The sequence below is a fragment of the Perca fluviatilis genome, chromosome 22, assembly GCF_010015445.1.
Source record: "Perca fluviatilis chromosome 22, GENO_Pfluv_1.0, whole genome shotgun sequence".
NCBI classification, from domain to species: Eukaryota; Metazoa; Chordata; class Actinopteri; order Perciformes; family Percidae; genus Perca; species Perca fluviatilis.
Window position 1 is genome coordinate 13,954,319 of NC_053133.1, and position 26,279 is coordinate 13,980,597.

The window sequence follows — 26,279 nt, forward strand, 5'->3', positions numbered from 1 at the left end:
ACTAACATGCTATGTGCTTAAACGCTGATATGATCCACTCATCCACTGAAGGTTATTATCTCTGATCATATTTGAGCAGATGTTAATGTTCAGACACTTTGCAGATGCATGGCAGGATATCACCCTCTCTGTCAACAGGCCGCAGTAGCTGATGTACAAACATCTTTAATATTAAACACACCAACTAGATTTTTGAATAAGTTTGAAAAAGATGGCCATTTTCCAGAGGAGCTGCTAAAGAACTGAAGCTTATCAGGCACGCTTAGTTTTCCATATATAATTACAGTGGAAGTGCCTTAAATTGCTTATTGTTTTATATACTTTAAAAGCATATTACAAACTGTAGTTAACTGGATATTGGGTTACATCACACTGAACCAAACTAATAAAGAAACTACAACAAAAAGTGATAGAGGTGTTCAGACAGAGAAAGTAAGAAATCCGTTAAACTCATTAACGTTCCGATGTTGTGAGGTTTTACAGTCCTTGCACAAGCATGCAATATTAATTTGTGGCAAAATGAAAAAAAATGTAAACAGTGTATAACTACTGACGGGTACCCCCTCCTGCAATGAGGTGGGAAATCAATAACAGGCACATTTTTTGACATCTTATCCATCCTCACCCATACCTGGAATGTGCCTTTTTTGCTGAATTCAAAAGGTGTGTCTTTTTCCACGACCACTGCATGCATACCTCCCTCTAAATAATAGTCATTGGATAGGCTCTGACATGCGAGGCTTGGAATTGCAATACATCTTTGACAGACAACAGAGGGTAATTGAGCCGTCTATTCCGTTTCTCAAACGGCCTTGAAGACCTCAATGATCTTGGAGAGGGTTCAGTGAATATCCTTGAGGAGTGTTCTGTGTTGTATCCATTATACAGCTGTTTATACCGAGATGTAATGATAAGAAAAATGGTTTAAATGATGGATTGTTGCCTGTTTTCCAAAATGCAAATATTTCCCCTGAAAGCATCAATTACTCAAAGCAAAACCAGTGCGCAGCATACATGAGTGACAAAGAGTGCTTATCTAACTAGATTTAACACTGACACACGACATACTCTCACACATGAATACACGAATGAATGAAGGCTGTATTCTTGATGAATTACCTTCATTTCAAGGTTTAAAGTGATATCTGAATATCTGTTTCAAAAAATAAATAGAATCGATTAAGCATGCAAGTACATTTTAATTCATATATATATATATTTAATTTTTTTATTTTTACTATTAATAACAGGGATGAGAATGGGATCATAATCCAAATAGTTCCACATTCATTTCGTTTTGGGGCTTGTTTTTGCAGTTGGCCATGAAATTTTATCTGACTTGTCCCATTTTGCTTACCGAAAAGGTTTATAATCATGTGTACACCCATTGTAAATTATTCGAGCTCAGCTGATATGTATGCAGCTTAGTGATGCAGCAGCTGAGAGGCTACGATATGAAAAATGAATGTCCTTGAGTATCCACTCTGCAATACATTCCACAAGAGGGCTGTACAATTGATCTTGATCGATTGCACAGCCCATTATTATTTTTTCTCCATCTAAACTATAAAACTTTGCAACAAATGTCGATGCCATTTTCTATCACAAAAGTGTGTGATAAAAGAATTCAATCACTACTTAAATGATAGAAACGAAGAGCACTGCTCTTGTCATGCATCAGCAACAGGTACAGGCTGCTCAGAAACACGTGGTTTAAATGATCACTGGTGCAAGACTGCTCTCTAGTGGCACATCATAGGATAACATTTTTCAAAGTTGGTCTCAAAACAGTAGTCACGTGTTCCTTTCAACAGTTTTTGGACACTAATCATCCCTCGTGCTCAAAAAGGCTGTGAAGAGACCAATTCCTAACAGGATTCAGATAGCTGTAAGGGATGAGGGACTAAATCTGCAGTAGCCTACAGTTTTCTAGTTATACAAATTAAGGAGGTATCCTCCAAAGAGTACGTAATCCCCCCCTTGTGTATCCCTCCACTGCAGCTCGGCAAGAGGACACTGGCTGGGAAGTAAAACACAGAGGGGATTTTCTACTAAAAAGGTGTTTGAGGAAACGTGTCTTATGCTGTGTGTAGGAACAGGGTAAAACTTGAAAATAAACTTGCAGGGTTATTTTGACGTGCATTTTAAAAGGGCACTTCACATGATGTAACATTATGTAGTTCTTTTTACTCGTCACACGGCCTGGGAAACAGATACAGTACATAATGTCTTCTGTGGCTCTGGGCAGACCGTTCCAAAGTTTGATAAAATAAGCCTGATTAACTCATCAAGGTTGTCTAGGTTTAGGCTTGAGACTTATAACAAAAACAGAACAGAAACCTTTATCAAATCTGCAAAAAATAAAGAAGTGGTACACTGCAAAATAGAAACAAATCATTAGGAATGACCATCTATTATGAGTGCAAAATTAAGTAAATAGGGTCTATTTTGGAACCAGAGTAGAGCTATTGTTCCTCTATAGTGCAAGGACATTTATTAGAAGTGACTTCACAAGGTAAAGCAAAAAATACATAAAAATAAACCACCAGAGGAATTCTGAACAACAGTTTAATACAGAAAATGGATTTCCCCCCAAATCAAAACACAAAAGTCAATTCTCCTTAACTCACAAAGCTACTACTGTAAGTGGAGAGATTGGATATGTCAACCACCATGGGAATGAACATGAAGTCAACAAACAGAACGTACATTAAAGTGGGAGCCTGTAACACCATGGTTAAGGTAGTCAATCGTCATCATGCGGCTGCTATGCTAGTGATGTCAACAGTGTTCAAAGCTACATTCGGATTTTGTACCTTGCGGCCTCTCTGTTGCATGCTTCAGATTTTATAACCACAGGAAAGATTCTTTAAAAGGCATCAGTGACCGAAGCTCTACGATTTGTCATTACGATACGAAAGATTATCATTAAAAAACATTTTAAATACAGATTCTCTGTGAAGATCTCCTTATGTACTTCCCCAAGGCCCCAAATACATTTATACAGCGTTCATTTTGTTTTTCTTTTCTTAAATGTTCAAAAACTGTACACAGATTACGTTGTTGCTAAAACAAACGCAGGAAGTGGAGCATCGTCTTAACAGTGTTATTTTCTGACTATCTAAAATGCAGTGATCCAAAAAGCAAAGTAACAACATTTTCCAAAGCAATACTATAACAGAAAACACAAACAAGAAATACACAAAGTCGGCGGACCTCTACCAGCCTGTGGCAGATCAACCGATAAGGAACAGACACATAAGGAACATGTTTTGGTTAGTCTTCATTTTGCAACAATTATGAAAAGAACTAATAGCTGAGTTTTGTGACTTTTTAGCCTTTAGCTCCAAAAATGTTTTCTATGATATTGTTCTCAATTTAAGCCTTCAGCTCAACATTACAATTCATTACTGATCGGATTATCTTACAGCTGGATCTACAACTACAGAAAATGTTCAGAAGACCATTTGTCCAATTCCACTACTACTTTTAAAGACACAGAAATTTATTGTTATACCGTTCGCACAGAATCTTGCTTTCTGGCATAGAGGTGCTCACGTAAAGCAGCAACAGGCAGAACCCAGCAGCAGATGAGATCATCAATAGAAAACAATCTCTCTTCTGCTGCCATGAAGTGTTCATTTATTTCACTAACTTGTTTCGCTTGTCCTTGCTCACTTCCATTCACAGATGTGATAGGCACTTAAATTGCCTAATGTCCCAGTATAATCACAATGATATATTTAACATAACCAGTTATGCTAATGAGGTAATTATTTAAGACAATTAGTGCATTTATTATCAAATAGTTCTCTGCTGACATACTTTGTCTTCAAATGACAGGTGCAGTATTAATGAAGCATTGAGAGTAATAACGGTTTGCAGAAGCTGAAACACTTCCAATTTATTTAAAATGCACATCTTCACAGCAAGGTGCACCAAAATCTAATTAGACTGTCTACACTATGAATTGGCTATAATGCACTGTTATTAGGATCCTGTATTCAGAACAAAGTCTATAGACGCACACAGAAAGGCCATGTAATGTACCACATATTAAGTATCGCAGTAGCAGGAACTAAATATAACTCAATTCCCCAAGCATGCTTGCAAAAGAAGTCGTTTGGTTTATATCTGTGAAAGGAAGTGGCCTTGGACATACAGCAGGAAACAACTTTATAAAACTAACAGAACATACTTGAAAGTATCGGTCTTTCGGCCCATTTGTGTCTCACCAATTTACCTTTGAGCTTCGAGGTCAAGGGATTTTTTTCTTATCCTAGCTGGGAGCAGGTTCTGCGGCCTTGACTTGAGGCACACAGACTTGCTGATGTCATCTGTTATTGCCAAACTCAATCAGATGACCACTTTTTTTACACAATACAAAGTAGAAAAACAACTTGGATCTAAAAACCATCCAAACACACACACGCGCATACACACACAGACACACACACAAATAAACATCTGCTCTCATGTGATGAGAGTTAGGCTGGTAACAATCACTGAGTTTGAATGTAAGAAGGCAGTGCATGAAAAAAAGGCAAAGTGGCATCAGGGATTGATTAGGTGGACCTGCTCTCTGACTGGGACTCCCTGTGGCTTACAGGGACGTCTTGTTGACTGACTTGTGGAGGGGGTGACAGTGTGTATGGGGGTGGGGCTTCGTTAACGCTAATGGCGTCTCCCTCGGAACTGAGAGGAGCTTGATGGGAGGGACGAGGAGCATCGGCCTCATCGCCATGAGCACACTCGCTGTAGGGAGGGGGCTTCAGATCATCCTCTGGAAGGAAAGAAGAAAAAGGGTCAACCAGTCCATCAGCGGCCTTAAAGAACATATGCATTAGGTCAGATAAGCCTCGACATTCAAATCAAAATAAGATCACAATAGCAATTTATGCATGCTATCAAAAGTTTTATGTGTCAATGATTCTGTCGCGTTTTCACTAGCAAGGAGCTCCGCTTCATCAAAACAAACGCTCCCAATTTCTCCCCCAAGCTGCATCACCACATGACAAGTGTTACTCCAGATGAAAAACTGTGCACAGGAAGAGACGGGCAGGACATTGATGTGAATTAATCTTATGCGCTTCAAAAACACAGGAGCAAAATGCGCTGAAAGAAAACACTTTAGGAATAACAAAAATGTGTCAGAATCTCCGAAACCCAGTGATGGTGAGGAAGAACAGACAAAAAGTTGTCGGAGAAAACTGACCCCAGAGCAGTGGAATCCTGAATCCTCCTCGTTGCTCTCATAAAAAGTCTTTTTAACTGACTTCTCATCGCCAAGTTGTTATTTTAATCTCCTTATGGTCCATTCAACCATTTCCTTGTTTGCTGTGCTCGCATTAAACATTTTGCTCCATTTTCACTTACCTAATACCACCTTTGCGACTCTGGTACGCTTGTCTCTCCCTCACTGTCTCTCAATCTGACACTCTCTGTTTAGAAGTTACGCCGGAACATTTGGCAGTCAAGACGATGGCGTACGGCATATTTTTGTAGGGATGGGAATCACCAGAGGCCTCACGATACAATATCATCACGATACTTATGTCACGATACGATATTATTGAGATTTTAAACATATTGCAATATATTGCAATTTATTACCTTTTTTCCAACTTCAAAGGAAACTTTGTCAACATCTGCTTTATCTAAAAAGATACATTTCTCTGTTTGTTCATCTCAATTTTATTGCTGCAAAATGGGATTGTCAAGCAGACAAACTGACCAACACATACATAATAAAAGATCGATACTTGGCATCTGTGTATCGATACAGTAGTAGTATTCCCACGGAAAATATCGTGATACTATGCTGCATCAATTTTTGCCCCCACCCCCTATATTTTTGAAATCTGATATCTCAAAATGTCACAGAAATACAATTTGATAATGATAGTACGCAAAATTGAGTCTGCTCAGACGCATTAGGAAAGTGTAGGAAGAACCAGTTAAACTATTTAGATGACAGCAGGCCCTCAGACACCCTCTGGCATCTTTAAAAAAGGTCATATAAGAAAATAAGGTTCCAACATCATGTAATACAATAAGTGCTGAAATGTCAACACTTCCACCCTCTGTAACCCCACCTGGTGACACTAATAATAACCATCAGTAAAAAATAGGTCAACTGATAGGTAGTTAAACTTAAGTTAATAGTTATTTTACTGTTAACTATGAAATTAAATCAATCATGTTTACTAATTATTAGGGTTATGTTTAACAGTTTATGGCTGCACATATAACAACATTTTATGTATTTAAGTATTTGTTAATTCAAATTGTGTGTATAGATAGTTTTTAAAACCTTTATTAACCAGTTTATAAAACCTTTATTAACCACTTACAGGTCCCATGGCATGAAAATTTCACTTTATGAGGTTTTTTAACATTAATATGAGTTCCCCCAGCCTGCCTATGGTCCCCCAGTGGCTAGAAATGGCGATAGGTGTAAACCGAGCCCTGGGTATCCTGCTCTGCCTTTGAGAAAATGAAAGCTCAGATGAGCCGTTTTGGAATCTGCTTGTTATGAGGTCATAACAAGCAAGGTTACCTCCCCTTTCTCTGCTTTGCCCGCCCAGAGAATTTGGCCCACCCATGAGAGAGAGACATCATGGCTTTCAAACGAGAAAAGTGGCAGTTGGTCAAGGCCACACCCCCACCCTCCACCTTGCCCCTCCCACTCTCCTCCTCAATAGCTTCAGACACAGAAATGGCACATACTAAGGAAAACTCATTGTGGGACTGGCTCTAGTGGCTGTATTTCTGCACCAAAGCTGAATTTCGGGAAAGAGACTTCAGATACAGTATTAGGGGACCACTAAGGTCTATATAAAAGCATCCAAAGAGCACCATGTCATAGGACCTTTAATAAAGTATCAACTATGTATCTATATGTATCAACTAATTACTTTGTATTACACTGAACTAATGATAAAATAATAAATTATAACATTACAAATAATAGGTAAACAATTCATTGTTGGTTAACAGTAAAATAACTTAACTACAGTTTAATTATCTATGAATTTACCAGTTATTGACAGTTTCCATAAAGTGTTTCCTCACATCCTGCTCTCAGACAGAATGAGTACTTCAAATTAGATGGCATTTGCAAAAGAGGAGACTCTGAATCTTGACACAAAAATTCAACAACTAGTCTGGCCAGCTTGTATCCTGTTTCATGTACTCACAATGACATGTTGAGAAACATAAATAGGGGAACATAGAATAAAAGGAACTCAACAAACGGTAAATATTAGATTGCTCTCAAAGCACCAGTAGTGTGGTGAGTGTATGAGCCTCTCTTAGTGGAAATAGTTAGACTAGAGTTTTTTTTTTCCCCTTAGTAGGTTTGCCTTTGCCAGCAAAGCTAAAAACAGACAACAACAACAGAATTGAGTTAACTTGAGACCTAATGGACACATATGCAGTACACATCAAGGCATGTCTGTCTAGTATACAGAGAAAACCTTGAACTTGTCCATGTGTTTATATTCAGTAGACCTGACTGCTTTAATGGTATCTTTACAGGTCTCCCTAAAAAAAATTAATCAGAGTCCTCCCTAAGACCAAGAAAGTGGATCACATCACTCCAGTTCTGAAGTCTTTACACTGGCTTCCTGTGCCTCAAATACTTGATTTCAAAATACGGTTTATGGCCAAAATACATTTCTGATCTGCTGCTACTCTATGAACCACCCAGACCTCTCAGGTCTGCTTGCTGTCCCCAGAGCCAGAACTAAACAGGGGGAAGCAGCGTTCAGTTTTTATGCTCCACATATCAGGAAACTGCAGGTCCGCCGCAACTCTCAGTTCTTTTAAATCAAGGCTGAAGAATTTCTTTTTGATGTTGCCTTTCTTTAAATAATTGTTAATTTCTTATACTGCACTGTAAATGTTATTCTCGAATTTTTACTGTTTTTTAATTTTTTTAATCGTTTTTAACTGGTCTTTAAAAAGGAACACGTCGACTTATTGTGACTTTAGCTTATTCACAGTAACCCCCAGAGTTAGACAAGTCGATACATACCCTTCTCATCTCCGTGCGTGTTGTAACTCTGTCTGACGCCCCCAGCGCTAGCTAAGCCTTGTACAGATCCTGGAGGTAACCGGTTCTAACTAGCCTACTGCTCCGAATAAGTGACAAAATAATGCCAACATGTTCCTCTGCGTTATTTTGTCACTTATTCGGAGCAGTAGGCTAGGCGTGTTCCTTTAATGTTTAATGTAAAGCACTTTGAATTGCCCTGTTGTTAAAATGTGCTATACAAATAAAGTTGCCTTGCCTTGAAGCTGTGGCATTATGATTAAGTTACTGACACACAGCGTACTTTGTCTTTTTAAAGCAAACAGAGTACTCTGTGTGTGCATACATGTGGGAGCTTGTTTAAATCAGAAGAGTTTACTGATATAAGTACTGTACTCTTGAATAGCATTTCAGACTCCATCTGGTGTTAATTTGCTGGTTGTGACAATGACCCCTACAATCACTAAAGTACATGAATCTCCAGGCTGCACCGATTCTGATGGAGTCATAATGCTGGTGGTGTTAAAGAAGCTGGTGGCCAGTTTTTGTCATGAGTAGTATCAACCTGGCGCAGGTAACTGGATTAATAAACTGTACTCTGATCGGTGATTAGGTTGGTACTGATTAGGGTGAAGGAGTAATAGTTTTAGGCTTAACCCTTGTGTTGACTTCGGGTCACATTAACCCGTTTTCAATTTTTGTTTTATATCATAAAATATGGGACGTAGAAATAAGCACTAAAAATGTGTATTAGAAAGATTTTACAATTTAAAATAAAGCTAAAACAAACTGTGAAAAAAAGGCATCAAAAACGTTGGAAAAAGGTGTTTTTTTCAAGGTTGACGGGAAGACAACACAAGGGTTAAACTGGACTTACTTCTGTGATAAGGGGTTACGCCGTACCAACGATGGCAACGTACATAGGCTCTGTTATGTTACAGGCTATGACGTGCACCTTGGGCATTAGTTTCTAATACCAGTAGTCTAAACAATCTTGCTCAGAGTGAATGCAACAAAGTGTAAGAATGTGTTGAAAAGAAGGCTCAGTTTTCTTCTCCTTTTCAGTAACCCACATACACAGCAAAGCCATCTCTACTGAAAACCTCGTTCTCTATCACAGTTAAGTGAAACTATGTAGCGACCACAGGGAACGCTCAGTGATAGAACAAGGCGGACTTTCCCCTTACTGTAGCTTACAGGAAATTATGAATGAAGAAGTAAAAGGGGTAAAAATAAGAATCAGGCAGTCTTCCTGGCTGAACTTTTGATTCGCTTGGTGAATGAGAATGTTTGAGTGCTACCTCCAGAGACGGCCTCATATGGTGGTGGCATGTCCAAGTGGGAGTAGGATGCAGCTGGTGGCAGGGTTGTGGAGGGCTCTTCTATCGACAGGTCATCTTGAACACCATACCAACTAGGCCAGACAGAGGTTTGCTACAGAGGGAAGGAAACACAGAGAGAGTTAATGAGTTACACAAAAAAAAGCAAAAGCACAGTACACCAGTGCACATAAATCTATTAGCAAAAGCCAACAATTCAAATGTCAACACTGCCAACACTATGAGGATACTAACTGGGCTGGTTTTACAGAACGCATCTCCAGAGAGGACACTGCTGCTGGTTATGATAATATTGGACTTCCTAGTACAAACATCACTAAACAAACAGAAAGACAATTTTTTGGGAGAGGAATGAATGATACTGTAGATGTGCTGGGCTGTCTGTATTATACCTCTTTTTCTGTGTTCAAACGTGTGTTTTCCATCATCGGGCTGACAAGCATTGAATGTTTTCATCCCGAATCTGATGAACCGTGTTAACAGGGTTGGGTACCGAAACCCGGTTCCACTATGGAACCGGTTCCTACACAACCGGTAGGAATTGGAGCGGATTAGAACGCAAATTCCGGTTCCTCATTTCGGTTCAACTTAATGTGTCAAATTAAATATTTTCCCTCCGTCGCTCCGAAACGGACGTAAAAATATCACGCTTTCTTTGTAGTCTACCATTAGCTAGCTACCGTAAATGTAAGCTACTTTTGGGCTCACCAAAACTGACGTAAAAGCATATTAACCATTCACTTTTCAGTTTTTCAAGAATCGGTTTAGGAATCGGAATAGTTTTAAAAAAATGCCGGTTCGGCATAGGAATCGTAAAAAACAAAACAACACCCAACCCTACATGTTAACCCCGCCTAAAGTCGCAGGAATGAGGCATCACATTACTGAGTCACATAAATAGGCAGTGGATGTCTACATTACACCAGGCTGTGATACTCGCTGTGGTAATACCATTTTCCAAGATATATATTTTTTTAATTTCAGTCCCTTTAAAAAAATACAGACTGAAATGATAGCCTAGATGAATAAAATAACACAAATTGAAAGACAAGGCCCTGACAAAAGATGACAAGGAGAACGAGTATCCACAGTCAGTCATGATCAATTGACGAGGGTTAGTAAATATATTAAGGTTTGAGCATTAACAAACCTTTTAGTTATTTTATCTCCTGTCTCGCCTTTAAAAAAGCTCTCTATGTTTAAAGCTATAGCGCGTAGTTTCTGTCGCACCATGAGGAATTGTAAGTAATGACATGATACAAGCCTTCTGTGACGGCGCACAGGCCCCACCCCTCCTCCATGCAGTTGCTAGCAGCAAAGAAAAAAACTCTTCAGAAGAGGCTTATTATGTTATGGTCTTGTGTTTCTGCGCACAAAAGTCACCAGACAACACAATCTTCTGAACATAGCCATACTGAGAAATACAGAGAGAGTTATGTGGAGCTGATAGTCTTAATTAGCTTTGTAACAACTCATTTGGCAATGACTTTAATGTAACAGACGTTCATTAATATCAAAACGTTATGCACTAAAGCTTTAATTAGTTCAAAATTGCTATCATTTGGTTGTGTGCATGATGGAGTGATGAAGAAAGATGCAGCAAAAACAAATCATGCAAAGTCCAAGATAACCTGTAATAGTCACCACCATTTATGTAGGCCTAAAGAACTGAACCAAAACCCAATAAGATGAAGTCTAATAATCTCTCTCTCTCTCTCTCTCTCTCTCTCTCTCTCTCTCTCTCTCTCTCTCTCTCTCTCTCTCTCTCTCTCTCTCTCTCTCTCTCTCTCTCTCTCTCTCTCTCTCTCTCTCTCTCTCAAAAGCTTTTCCTCATAGCTCTTTTGGGTTCACTTTGTCTTTTCAGGTAGCTGTGAATAAGACTGTCCAAAAGGCTTAGTGAGTGATACTACATCAAGGCTATGTTTGATTCATTTATGCCCAGGACTCGAGTCGTCTTGGCATCTCTCCCGAAAACTATCAGGGTGCTGGGTTATGGATGACCATGGGGCCTCCCTGCTGCACATTCCATTAAAATCTAAACAGGGAACATTATACACCAGAGACGTCAAAGGGAACAAGGAGGAGAGCAAGAAAGAGAAGGATGTAAGAGCAAACATAAGAATTGTGGAGCAAGGGCAGATTAGGGACTGAAGGAGGCTAAAGAGGAGTAAGAAGCAGAAGAAGCAAAAAGTGAAAAATGAGTGCAAGGAGGAGGTAGGAGGGCTTCTGGGGTGGTAACTTAACATGTAATTAGCCTGTATTCGCACAGTTGAGGCCATATATTTAGAGACACCTGGGCTAAAGACATTCAAACGCAACTTTCACAACCACATTTTTCATGTTACCATATGTTTACTGTGTCAATAGGTCAAAGGGTATGTCCATAAAAGATAATTTCAAAAATAATAGCCAAGAAAGAAATGTATTTCAGCTTTTACTGACTAGAAGAGATGTTCAGTGGGTCAAAAGTTTAAATACACACTATTATTTGGTGACCTTGCCTTTTAATTGGTTCCCTTAAATCAGCTTAGCATAGCCTTCCACAAGTTATATTGGGACAACTGTTATGTCTGACAACTAAGACAAAAACAAATAGCAATCTTAAACTGGGTTGTACTTCCTCTAAAAATCAGACAAACATTTCAGACAGGATATTATAACTGGTCTGGGGAAACCCAATGCGAAAAGTCCAGGCATCTCTAAGTTTCAATGGCAAATTTTATTTAATTTTTATGCAATTCGGGCATTTCCTGTTGCACAAATATTCCAAACAATGCTATAAATATAACTTAGATGCAACAACTGCAATGATAAAAATCTCAAAAACTGGGGCAGTGTCAAGGTTTAACAGGAAATGACTCAATTTACTTTTTATGACTTCCATTTAAAATGTAGAGAAATGTGTTGACATCTTTGCCATTTATTCAGCATATTTTGCAATAACTACTAAGAAGTGGGCAAGACTTACAAATAAGTTTAAAGAAAAATGTCAGACTAACCGGCTGTACTGTGTGTGATTCACTGAGCGTATTTTGGGAAGGTTCTGAATCATGGAGATTGTTTCCAGGTGTTGTAGAGAGGCAATAAAGCAGAAAGGCCCAGGGGGAAGCACAATCATGATGGCTGTCTAAACCTGTGGCATAGCCCACTGAGAACAGACTCCATACAAACTGATGTTGAAGAAAGGCATTACTATTCTAGACATATGACTGAAAATATCTACATATATAAAACTACATTCAACTAGAACTAGCACTTTAAGGGAACAATAAAAGATAAGCCTGCATTTTGTAGCCAATTTTAAAAGATCAACAAAATCATGTCATGGGTGCATGTCAGCAAAATGTAAGAAGTTACAAACCACACAGAAATAGAACTATGAAGGTCATCCCAGTGATCAAATGACTCTTAAAGAGCAGCTCATCTAACCACATACTCAAATCACAATCTCAAGCAAATTAAACATTAGACGAGACCATCCTTTTCTCCCATATATCTTATGATTCATGGGACAAGAGATAGAAACTGTTAAATGTCAAGAACAAATAGTGTGCAGCACAAAGAACATCAGTGACTGACAATTTGACTTTTTGAAATGTAGGGGAAAACCAAGACCTTCGAAGAGGCTTACGTTGCGGTCTGTATATCGGTCTACTTTTTTTTTTTTTTTTTCTTCAAAGATAATGTTTTGGCCTATAATGATAGCACAGGTGAAGACAGAAAATGGAGTAGAGAGACAGGGGACGACATGCAGCAAAGGACCTCGGGTCGGACTTGAACTCAGGCCACTGCGGTAAGGACTGAGCCTCAGTACATGGGGCGCACGCTCAACCAGATGAGCTAAAAGGGCGCCCCGAACCAGTCTACTCCTGACTTGCTGTCTGTGTCTTTACTGATATTCGCACCAAAAAATCTCACATTCATGGTTGAAATTTTACAAACTTGTTTTAAAAAAAAAAAAAAAAAAAGGGTTCAGTCAAACTTTATGAATAACTGTCAAAGCTGTGACCTGTCCTGTCAGACTTGTCAACTAACTCAAACAAATATAACAAAAAAATAAATAAGCATACCAGAAGCCTGTACCTAATCTATTAATACACATCCACACACTCGCTCAGTATGTAACTGAGAATGAGATGTAGCCTCTCATCATTCTACTCAAAGTTAAGCGACTGGCTGAAAACCACATGCCCTCTCGAGTGAGCAAACAACTCCTCTGCAAAAATGTAACACAACTGTGACCTTATTTGTCTTTCTCTTACTCCGGGACCACAAACTCCAGTTGGATAAAATAGGTGACAGTTCTGAGAAAAGGGCAGGACTTTCGCTTTGTGACGCACCACTCTCAGTGTGGCTGCCACTGAGCCAAACAAAGGTAAAGTAGTTAAAGAGGAACTACACGCTAAATTATTATTTTTTCACAATACAAATAATCACAAATCATTTTTTTTCCTGATCAAAATTAGCTTGTATGCATCTGCTTGGATATGAAAGTTTGTTTCTGCTGATTTTTCTAGCCCCTCCCTAACCGTGACAAATTAGGCAAGACTCCAAGGTCTATGACGTATGTTAAGATATAAATGCTGTGTAGGGCCTACAAACAGTAATGTTAACTATGATAAACAGAATGGCTATGACCATGCACTCCCTCACAAAAATCACACACCGGAGAACCTCTCGTAGAAGAGCTGCTAGTCCTTTAATTTGCACGGCAGTTGTATCGTGATATCATAAGATCACACAGAAAACCATCCCATCAGGCTTCAAGTAGTCTGTTTCAACGAAGGTACATTGCCACGATAAGCCTGACAAGTCGGATATCCGGTGCTTCACTTTGCCCCTCCCCTCCCTTGCTGCTATCTGTATGTCAAAATTCCTTCGCTACGGGAAACAACAAAAACAACGTGTATCATGTATCCAGCTAATTTAAAAAGCTCACGTTTAACTGTATTGTGTGAATGGTTAACTTAATTTAATATTTTATGTGGCGGTTTTTTGAGGGGTACAAATGTTCCACCAAAACCAGTTCCTTTCTGAGACTAGTTTTGCAGAGGCACGGCCGCTACGTCTGGAGACAACATAAAGCATTTTTCCTCCTATCCTGTATAGCCAGACCCTACTCCACAGTGCTGTCGAGAGATTTGGTAATGCAAGACAAGGATTCAAGTAATATATTTGTGCCCAATCAGTGTCCTGTGAGGAGTGACTCATTCAAAATAGCAATGGTGTTCCATGGGACTGGTGGAGCGAGTGGTGGTCAGTCAGTGTCCCCTGCATCCCCTGCGTAATCACAATACGTAACCACATCTCCTACAGTCACTCTGTTGAATTTCTTAAATATGCTGGGAGAGTGGGTTCTAGCAGAATTTGAGGGTGTAATTACCATTAGCTAACTTTGAACAAAGTTACTTATTGCAGCTCAGTTGAACAACATTTAAAGTTACAGCAACCGAAAATAGTTTCATAGCAAACATGAAGTCAGGATCATGCCTTAGTGCAAAATGTGTGCCCAGGCAGAGCAAGGAGACCCAGCCTAAACCCTAAAAAAAAAAAAAAGGGTGCAATATCTTTCCTTTAAAATGGCAAATGTTTCCAGAAGGAGACGAGTTTGCTGCTTTGTTACTCACTCTTTTTGCTCAGTGTACCATACTCATGTCTTTCAGCCAACTTAAAGATATTATCTTTATTACCAAAACCTTATACTTAGCCTAGCCTCAGCCATAATAAAGACATATCCTGTAGGCGCAAAACCACTTCAGTAGTTGACAGGTAGATGATACGTTTTAAATGTAGGCTGTGTGTGTACGTGGGGGTCTGCACTTACACTCTGTCTCTCACACATCTGATGAAGGTAGGCCCTTCCTCCAACAATGACTATCTGAGCATTGCGTGGGTTGCTCAAGTATGCTGCCAGTTGTCTCTGTCTTGATCGGTACCAGCACACATAGAAGAATATCTTGATAATGATGAATATAATAACAACTCTGTAAAGGAAAGAGGAGAGGGTAAATGAGACACAATGGGCAGCTTTACACGTCCATCTTAAACTCCACTTTTATCTACAAAATGATTGGTAATTATAACTACACAAGAGGCTACTCACATGTACCAGTACAGCTCCATTTCTTGTGAGATATCAATCAGTGAGTAGATGCTTTCATAGCTGGGGAACAACTTGCTGATCCCTGGCCAATACCACAATTTGCCCTGGAAACAGTAATAATAATAATAATAATAATAATAATAACAACTTTATTCAGGACACAAATGGAAGGTCCATAGTACGTCAAAAATGACTAAATGTACCATCATATAGCAATAAATATAGCTACACAGTAACAATTATGAGTAATTTTTCCGTAGGAGGCTAAATTAAATAACGTTACCTTGAGTTTCTAAAATCAATTGTAATAACATAGGTTATGATTAACACTAAAATTACGTCACTTTTATAAAACCAAAGCTTAGAGCACCTTATGGTTGAGCTAGGTAGCTAACGTTAACGTTAGAGTTAAATGTTAAAGCATTTTCTGTAGCCTAACTTAAAACAGATGGTACGTTTAGCACGACAGTTCCTCGGTTTACTTAGCTAGCTAGCTAAATACAAACACAAGAACAGGATTTTGAACTTACTGTATCGCGACAACTCGGCTTTATGAGTTAGCTGGAAAGGTGTGCCATTCCCCTCGTTGCTTCAGATATGTAATGCGAGTAGTTTAGCTAGCTAATGTTATGCTATCGTGTAAAGGCCACAAAAACAGCAATTGCCGCTAACCCTAACGTTACTCTATTTATCCACGCCCGCCACGAACAAAACAACTTAAATTGACCTGCTTTATGAACATTTCTTATATGTATTATATACAAGGTTACTCGCGAGTTAGCTAGTTGGCAAGCTAACGTTACTCGTTAACTTAACAATAAACTAGTCCTACGGAGTTTTAGCTACATCCTCTTTGCGTTCAGTGCTGCCTTTGGTTTAACAGTGGGCGGTGTTCATAGGACTGTTGCCTTCAGTGCTTCCCGTAAACTGCTCCACCTGAACACAGACGTACTTCTTACAATGAATCGGTTAGTTTGTGTGCTGTCGTTGCTGTCAGAAAACGTAGTTATATGTGTTCATAGAAAAGTGCCGCAAACATAGACTGTATCTATGGTCGCAAACAGAACAGTACAACTGTCAAAGGATTCAAAATTGTAATAACAAGCTATCTGTCTCCCCAAAGATTATATTCAGCCTTCTCGCACAAAAAAAGTGATCTTTCTCGGGCTGACGCTGGTTATTGTTAGGGCGTTTCATTGAGGTTCATCATACTTCCGAGGGTCATGAAAGGTAGCATAGCTTCGTCTGACAAAAGGGTAAAAATGGGACCAAATACACATTTTCATTAATAATGTATTTATATTATACAAATATATCAATGTATGAAAAAAAAAATTAAATAATAGACGAGATTATCTCAACACCATTAAAATGGGTGTTTATAATATACATAATACAATCAGGCATGTGTTTTCCTGTAATAACCTCCAAAATGTGAAATGATACAAAATAATCTGAAAGGTCATATCAGGTTGTTCCTGTCTCTCGGCTCTTTGTCTCCATCTAGTGGCCACTGTTTTATCATGCAATCTACCATTTTAAAAAGACAACCACATAAAGAACAACCACATTAAACAAAGACGAAAAGCAGACGTGTCAGAATATACAGGAAACGTAGCTATATGACTGACCACATTTTTTAAGAAGGAATCTGCAACATTTTTTTAAGATATCTAAAATGACAGAGATTTGACAGTATTATAAACAAAGACTTTAAGGTTAAATATTTTGTTACAATAACTGCAAATACCGTTAAACAATGCATTCAATTCCATAAAGCTGAAAGATCAATCATAGGAACATCCATAGTTTAAACACAACACTGTAAAAAAAAACACTAAAACTGTATTTTTTTGCTGTATGCACTTTGTGCAAATAACAGACCAACTGGTTTTATTACAATTCCAAAGCATCTTTTTTTTCCGAAAATCAGGTCATCCTGTAGTCTTCTCAAAATTGTAGCATGTGTATTATTTATAAAACAACAACACATAAGAGTCTGTGAAAGAGACTGTACTTTGCAAAGCTATTATTTAATTATAATAGCTAACTATTGATTAAAATCAGCCAAAATAGTTTATGTTTCACATAACAGCTTTTAATGGTGATTTAAAGTTACATTTACAGTAAATCTTCAGCTATTTGTGCAATAACACAAACACATTATTCACATTACTTTTTCAGATAAATGACACTTCTGAGTCCATTATCTTTCTCATCGGTTATCCTCCACAATAATGGTTCGTCTTGGGTAGGTGTCTACTTCCACAAATATGTAACGGAATTCATATTTTCCAGTTTCAGGATTCTGTGGAATAACAAGTTGAAACAGTATCTTAATTTGGTGGATATCTGTAAAACCACTTTAAAATAACAGATAATCACCTCTGTCTGAACATTCAGTATATGCTGTCACATGTGGAATTACTTATGACTTTATGTATAATTCTTAAATATTGGGATAGCTAAACGTGAACAGTACTGCTTTTGTGTGTCACATCCATTTCATAAACTGCATTTTAACCAAGGAAAATACCAACCTCTTTTGACTCTGAGTGTACAGTTCCTTTGAGGCCCGGCTCAGAGCCTTCAATGTAAAACTTTAGTCTCATATGCTTCAGTCCGTCCTTCAGGTACTCCAGATGACTAAGGTGGACACACACACACACACACACACACACACACACACACACACACACACACACACACACACACACACACACACACACACACACACACACACACACACACACACACACACACACACACACACACACACACACACACACACAAAATGGTGATACCTCAGCAGTACCATACAATCTATTTAAAACTCAGGAAAGAAATGTGCAATGTATTCATTACCTCATTGACTTATAATCAACAGCTTTTTTGGACGTAGTAACAATATACCCACCTGAGATGCTGCCTCCTTCCTCGACGGGTAGTCTCCCCATAACACTTGATTGGCTCCCCAAATGCACCGATCACCTACATTTTCAATAAGCAAAAGTGTTATTTTGCACTTTACTTTTCAACATGAGATGATTTCAAGAGTTACACTGAATTGAATCTAGAATAGTTAACATACAATACAATAAATGTCACACTGAATACATGAATTTAGTGGAACACTGCAATGTAGTTGAGTACTGTGCAGGAGATGGTGTATGTCAGAGAGGTACTAGGGCTGCTCCCTCTTAGTCGATTAGTCAACTAATCGGTTGTTTTGGTCTTAGTCAACTTAGATTTCTTTAGTCGATTAGTCATGTTTTATGCTTTTTTTCATGCTGAATGACTTATTTCCAAGAAACTTACGAGCACATCTCTGGTAAACACAAGAATTAAAGTGGTGCTTTTGAATGACTCTTTGCGGAGAAACTCAGATTTACAGATCGGTCGATTAAATCAACTAATCGATTAGTCGATACAATTGAATGAGTGTTAGTCGACTAAGAATTTCTTCAATCGAGCGCCTCAGCAACCTGTGATGTCATTCTTACCTCTGGGTCTAACCTGACTTTGTTGAAGGCTTTCCCATAGACTTTATTTGGACTTGAGGAAGAAAACAGCTCCTGGAACACCACATATAACAGTCCACCTGAAACACACACACAGAACAACACAATGTAGTGCCCATATCCATTATTTAACTTGAAACGAGAAGATACTACTTGAGGTTGTAGTCACCTGTCACTCCAAGCCCAATGAGTACAACTATCAAGTAGGTGAAGTCTCTGCCAGCTTCTTTTACTGGAAGATATGAGGGTGAGATTTATTAGACAATCAGTAAACTGTTTGATATCAAATAACTAACAGTGTGGTACTTTATCAAGTAAAATTACCAAAAAGAATGTGTTGGTTACAGTCTCACGAATGCAAACATGTCCTTGAGTCTCAATTCAATAAATAAATAATGCTTTATTTGGCTCCTGGACCACCATTTTTAAGACATTACATTGGACTCTGTTTACTTGTGATGATGACTTGTCATGATTGAGATACTTTTTAAATATACACACTAGCCAATCACTGTTTATAATCAATAAAATAGATTATAGCCCATGCAATATGAGTAATAAAAACGACCTTGAGCGTTTATTTACTTTGCATTTGAGGGGGGAAAAAGCTGCTGTTTTGGAAAATATCTTGCAATTTAGTGGACTGGAATGAGAGTACACAAACGAGGACACAACTCATCTACAGTACGTATGTCACTGCTTTGCTTACCTTTTTGTGCAGCTGAAGTTTTGGGGCTCCCACTCTGGTACCTGGAAACCGACTTGTCTCTCTCTTCGGGGCTGCTTTGATTTCTGGCTGTAGAGTCGAGCGAAATACCCCGCCGTATGAAGCAGCTCAGTACTGGCATGGCAGAAGGAGCCTCGATTCTGCTGTGGAAAGTCAGTCTCGACACTGTTGACGCTGTCCTGTGTGTGTGGATGAGCAAACTGACTTGTGTGAGTTTGCATTTCTGAGCGCTGTACAGTGTCGCTGTCTGTTGTAGATTCCGCTGCAGACCTTTCCATATCTGCATGTAAGCCATGTCCTCTGCGAGTTAGCTGTAGTTGCCTTCACAGAAAGCGGAGTTAGTGTGTAATTTAGCACGACTGACAGCTAGCTAAAGCTGGTAAAACTAACATACACCTACTGCAGGCTTAAATAATATAAAGTGACTTATTATTGGTCATGAATGCACAACATACAACATAAAGTGTGCTACAGGAGAGGTCTAACAAATAAGTCGTGTTCAACAGGCGCATTCTTTGTCGTCACGCACCGTTTATAGGAATCATGGGAGACTGAGTTTTCAATGTTGAACTTCCGTGTCTGGACTATTACTGCATTTTATATATATATACATATATATATATAAAGTAAACAGCGTGCAAGTTGCGTTGTAATAATGTAGTAATAATTGTTAAAGGTTCCATGACATGGTGATCTGTGGATGCTTTTATATAGGCCTTAGTGGTCCCCTAATACTGTATCTGAAGTCTGTTTCTCGAAATTCAGCCTTGGTGCAGAATTACAGCCACTAGAGCCAGTCCCACAATGAGCTTTCCTTAGTAGTTGCCATTTCTGTGTCTTATTGAGGAGGAGAGGGGGGCCTTGACCAACTGCCACTTTGCTCATTTAAAAGACATGATGCCAAATTCTCTGGGCGTGCAAAGCAGAGAAAGGGGAGGTAACCTTGCTCCTTATGACCTCATAAGGAGCAAGATTCCAGATCGGCCCATCTGAGCTTTCATTAGGCTCGTTCGAGATGAGCCAGATCTGCGCAGAATCGATCACCGGCGATCGGCGCCCAATCATGTGTCCGACTTGATCCCGACTTGCTCTGACGTCATTCACACGTGGGCAGCGATAATTTCACGAGACCAATGCGGCCGCAGTTCTGAGACGCAGGCAGCGCAGTTGCTTTTCACCAACTGCAAGAGCCAGGATGACGCAGGCGGACCCAGTGCATGCTGGGAAACGCCGGCCTCTCAGCTGATCGAATAGCTGATTGGTTCAGAATCGACTCAACATGATGACGTTTTATATAAACTTTTTATTGATTTGGAATTGGAGGGATTTTAACTGCTCTTTGTCTGATTCAAAGGCTTATTCTGTACAGAACACATGTTGTGTGGCTGATAGTTATGTTTAGAAGTCAGAGAGACTAAATCTGTTCAGATTACGGATCATCTACAGTCTGTTGGTAATTAAAATCAGCAACAGATCACATGTAGAGAATTTTGACAGCTACTCTTTCATAAAAAAATCAACTGGAGACTGTGTAGGAGCAGATATATGGGTCTGATAACATTTTATTAAATCGGAATCGGACCCGAACGGACCACAGTCAGCTGGAAAACTGTCCGACTTGAGAGCGGACTTTTGTCACCGCCCCCGTCTGCTGCCGCCTGCTCTCGTCTACTTTACAGGCGAGGCGCAGTTCATCTCGAACGAGCCTGTTTTCTCAAAGGCAGAGCAGGATACCCAGGGCTCGGTTTACACCTATCACTATTTCTAGCCACTGGGGGACCATAGGCAGGCTGGGGGAACGCATATTAATGTTAAAAAACCTCATAAAGTGACATTTTCATGCCATGGGACCTTTAATGCACTATATACACTACATGTAGGTTGTATATTTGTATTCTCTACTTGTATACTCAAATACAAGTATACAGTATTTAGGCTATGTATAGATTTATGTCATGATACAGTATTTGTCAAGCAACTTTTCACAATTTAACACAATTTTCTTTAATTCTATTATGAAATCTTCTGTTCGATGTTTTCTCGTGTGTATATTGATCCCTGTTTTTTCAAGAATGTGATTGGAGAAAAACTTTGAAATGGCTTTTCTCATGTGGACATTAAAATCATGGCTACATTCAAAATCTTTCCCACGTTTTAGTATCAGCCTTGTCACCTTGGTGGATTCTCATATGTGTTACTACAGTTGAACACTGAGTGAATCTTGTCCTGCAGGTCTTGCAAAGGTACAGCTTCTCACCTGTGTGGATTGTCACGTGGACTTTAAAATCATCACTACGACTGAAATCTTTCCCACACCTTTTACAAACGCCCGAGTGGATTCTTACATGCTTAGTCAATGCTGAAAGGTCACGGAATCTTTTCCCGCAGGTCTTGGAAAGGTACGGCTTCTCACCTGTGTGGGTTCTCATGTGGATTTTCAAGACATTATATTTGAAAGCTTTACCACGTTTTGCAAGAATATGGCTTCTCAGGTGTCTCTGTAATACTGAATTGTACCTAAAAACAATTCCACTTGTCACACTTGAAAGACCTTTTACCTGTGTGAGGAACAAGATGAATATCTGACAAGTTAGGGTTGCTTACACTGACTTATGCTTTTGTGATGTCTTTTGTTTGGTTCTGGCTCTGCATTTCTAGTTGATTCCGAGTCTCCATGCTTGGCAATTTTTTTTAAACTTGGCTCAAGTATGCAGCTTCTCGCCTGTATGGATTTGACTACACATGAAATCTCTGCTGCAGTGATACAGCTTTAACCTGTGTGAGTTCTTGTGTGTTTTTGCTAGATCTGAAATCTCTACCACACGGTTTGTAAGTCCATGGCCTCTCACTTCAGCGAATTCAGGATGGGAACACATACAGGTGTACAGCTCAAGTACACACACAGAGGCTGCGGTCAGCCCTGCATACGTGAAACCTACATATACAGTATGTATACATCAAGCAACGCTTCAAGTTGTCAATCTGAAACTGGAAATGAGGTAGGGTTGTTCCATTTAGAATCAATTGGCATTTCCTGGAAACTAATTTGATAATCGATTAATCATTTATCAAAAATGCTAAAAAAGGCACATAAAGGTACTTTTTTTATTGTCACATACACCAACTCCAGATCTGAACAAGTGCCTTGATCTAGGGCACTGACTGGAGAACCTAGTACATGTTTTTGATGGTGGGGGAAACCGGAGCACCCGGAGGAAACCCACGCAAACATGGGGAGAACACACAAACTCCACACAGAAAGGCCCAGAACAACCTGGATTCGAACCTAGAACCTTATTACTGTGAGGCCACAGTGCTAACCATCGGGCCACCAAAAAGGATCAAAAAGGAGGCATGTTCACCTTGAGAGGATTTTTTTTAATGGTAATAAAAAACAGGGATGCCAGTCACTCTCAAGTGTAAAATCTTACTTTCATGCAAAGCTGTCCAGGAGGCTTCATATAGAACCATTAAATCCCACTTGACATGGACTTACTTTACACTTACATTTTTACATCGCACCTTAGTGAAAATATTTTACATTCCGTTTTCAGCTCAATGGTTTCTCCGGTGTATATTGATCCTCAGGTGTTTTTTCAAGAACATGATTTGAGAAAAACTTTTTCCAAAAGTGTAACACGTGGCTCCTCTCTTCCTCGTGTGGATTAAAATAGAAAATGACTTGTCTGTCTGCACTCTTAGCCTTTGAAAAGGTGCAGCTTCTCACCAGTGTGGGCTTTGCTCATATGGACCAACACTTCAGTGCTACGTCTGAAATTGTCCCCACATTTCACAAGAATACGCCTTCTCACCTGTGTGGACTCGCATATGCCTTATCAATGCTGACAAATGAGAGAATCTTTTTCCACAGGTTTTGCAAAGGTACGGCTTCTCACCTGTGTGGGTTCTCATGTGGATTTTCAAAGTATAGTTACGTCTGAAATCTTTCCCACAGATTTTACAACTATACGGCTTCCCGCCTGTGTGGATTCTCATGTGGACATTCAAATCATAGATACTTTCAAAATCTTTCCAACAGATTTTACAAGTATGCGGGTTCTCACCTGTGTGGCTACTCATGTGGACTTTCAAGGTACTATTACATTTGAAAGCTTTACCACATGTTTTGCAAGAATATGGCTTCTCATCTGTGTGGGTTCTCAGGTGTCGCTGTAATACTGAATTGTACTTATAAACCTTTCCACATTTGTCACATTTGAAATACCTTTTACCTGTGTCAGAAACTTTGTGAATCTCTGACAAGTTAGGGTTGTTTATAACGTTACTGTGACTTCTGCTTTTGTGATACCGCTCGCCTCTTTTATGAGCTTGGCTCTCAGTTTCATGAGAGAAGAGCAGGATGTCAGCGTTTGGTTCTGATACTACAGACTTGTTAACTGGAATGTAGTTTAGACGCTTTTCCTCCACCATACACTGAGTTTGATCGATACTCAAGTTCAGAGTCTGATCTTCACTGCGCCCACTTTCCTCATAAGTAGGAGTCAACATAAAGGCATCAGTCTCCTGCTTCAGTACAAGCTGCTCTCCCTCCTGACTGATGCAGAGTTCCTCCTGTTCCTCTTTAATCTGTGGAGGATCTGGCTCCTCTTGGTCCAGACCGGAGTTCCTCTCCTGAGTACACATCTGCTGCTCGTCAGCGAGAACCTCCTCCTCTTCCTCCTCCTCCTCTTCCTCCTCACAGACATGTTGCTGTGGGAGCTCTGGAGGGACACACAACAAAATAAATAGGATATAACTTACTGTGATGGTAGACAATTACAACACGTTATGTCTTTAATCCATTAGGATGCTCCTTTTTTTAAGACCATTTACACGTTTTACTCATCTATAATGTAGCTATAACTTTACTTCGGGACCACAAACGACAACGTTAACGTTACCCAACAGTCTGCGCTGACGATCGATCTCTTCCTCGTACTCGACGATAGTTTTTTCAAAAACTCTGAATATTTCTTCAGCAGCAGCAGTCAGTCGCTCGTTGACAAACTGTCTCACATACTCAACTGAAGGCATTGTTGCTTAATTAAAACCGAAATAATTATCTATAATACGACTACAATAACGTCTTCCCACGATGGATGTATTTATACGTGGATTCAGCTAAAGCTACAACCCTTGTTGTTTACTTCCGCTGGATGTCACACTGTTAAGTTCCGACAGTGAACACACTAGAGCTTTTCTTTCCGCTTGCATCTGATGACATTTTATTCCAAACTTGTGTGTTTAACATCAGTAGCAAGGATATACATTTACATCGCTTCATCCTACAAGGAAATGTCGTACTATTTAATCTAATTTTAACTAAAGGCCATCTTTTTTTGTTACATTGCAGGTAATGATATTGTATAAAAACAAACAAACAGTGGTTAAAGAAGTATTCACAATATTTGAGCAGAAATACCAGTGTGTATTCACAGTGCATTGAAAATGTTAGTGAAGTAAAAGAACGGAAGTACTATTAGCAAAATACACATAACGTAAGAGACATTTAAACTTTATTTAGAATGGCCCCCATCAGTGCCATACAATTACATAATTTATTTACTGAGCCGATTAAGTGTAGCCTAATAGTCGAGTTGGACCTTTATCTTAACCTGCAAAGTAACAATTCTTACTATAGTTATCATATAAATGTGTTGGGGTAAAAGATGGTGAAGAATTATAGTACTGCTTACATGTTAAAAATATTTCATTACACAAATTATTCTATTTTCAGTATTGACTTGTTTTCTGCAATCAAACTATCTATATTAGCCTGTCAGTCTTTTGAACTGATTGCAAACTAGAACGACATTTGGCAAATGCCCTTATACACACACACACACACACACACACACACACACACACACACACACACACACACACACACAACAACAACAACCTGTAACCCACATCACACCATTAGTTTAACAGACACTACTGTGCAAACAGTGTGAAACAAAGATTCCCAAGATATAGAGGACTGGGATGTTTCCCAGAAATGCTGGCCATACTGTAATGTATATAATAAATACATGTATATGGACACACTTATTTTACGTAAGCTGTGCAGTCATACATCTTTTTATTGAGCCGAAACCTCTTCCATGTTTTCTAAGTATGGAGCTTTTCGCCTGTATGGTTTTGACAACACCTGAAACCTCTGCTGCAGTGATACAACTTTAACCTGTGTGAGTTCTTGTGTGGCTTTTAAAGTTACTGATCTGAAATCTCTCCCACATGGTTTGTAAGTCCATGGTCTCTCACTTGAGTGAGTTCAGGGTGTGAACACATACTGGTGTACAGTTCAAGTACACACACAGAGGCTGTGGTCAGCCCTGCATACATTCAAGGAATGCATTTGTTTTTGACAGCATTCATATAAATTTTTGTGCTGCCCTTTTGTCTGTCATAATGGTTTTACTTTATTTTCAGACTCAGGAGAAATGATAAGTGGTATGGTATTGCATTGCACCATCAGTTCAAAGTAGCACACTATTTTTTTCCATGACTTACTATGGAGCTATACATAACACATACTGTACAATACATG

General features: G+C 39.2%; 3 protein-coding genes across 3 annotated transcripts; all 3 read right to left on the reverse strand.

Annotated features, from left to right (window-relative positions):
• Positions 1-2,554: 2,554 nt before the first annotated feature.
• On the reverse strand, positions 2,555-16,409 carry si:dkey-118j18.2. Its single transcript, XM_039789723.1, has 5 exons — positions 16,009-16,409; positions 15,479-15,582; positions 15,200-15,359; positions 9,337-9,469; positions 2,555-4,783 (listed from the first exon to the last, which is right to left on the reverse strand). The coding sequence occupies exons 2-5, from the start codon at positions 15,496-15,498 to the stop codon at positions 4,566-4,568; spliced, it is 531 nt and encodes a 176-aa protein (XP_039645657.1). The 5' UTR covers positions 15,499-15,582; positions 16,009-16,409; the 3' UTR covers positions 2,555-4,565.
• Positions 16,410-17,326: 917 nt separating this feature from the next.
• On the reverse strand, positions 17,327-20,244 carry timm21 (translocase of inner mitochondrial membrane 21). Its single transcript, XM_039789722.1, has 6 exons — positions 19,709-20,244; positions 19,169-19,231; positions 18,982-19,079; positions 18,396-18,469; positions 18,019-18,124; positions 17,327-17,786 (listed from the first exon to the last, which is right to left on the reverse strand). Exons 1-6 carry the CDS (start codon positions 20,019-20,021, stop codon positions 17,694-17,696), a joined length of 747 nt encoding a protein of 248 aa, XP_039645656.1. The 5' UTR covers positions 20,022-20,244; the 3' UTR covers positions 17,327-17,693.
• A 2,839-nt stretch (positions 20,245-23,083) lies between these two features.
• Positions 23,084-24,897, reverse strand: LOC120552066 (zinc finger and SCAN domain-containing protein 2-like). The gene is made up of 2 exons (XM_039789727.1): positions 24,628-24,897; positions 23,084-24,447 (listed from the first exon to the last, which is right to left on the reverse strand). Exons 1-2 carry the CDS (start codon positions 24,758-24,760, stop codon positions 23,492-23,494), a joined length of 1,089 nt encoding a protein of 362 aa, XP_039645661.1. The 5' UTR covers positions 24,761-24,897; the 3' UTR covers positions 23,084-23,491.
• Between the last annotated feature and the right edge of the window lie 1,382 nt (positions 24,898-26,279).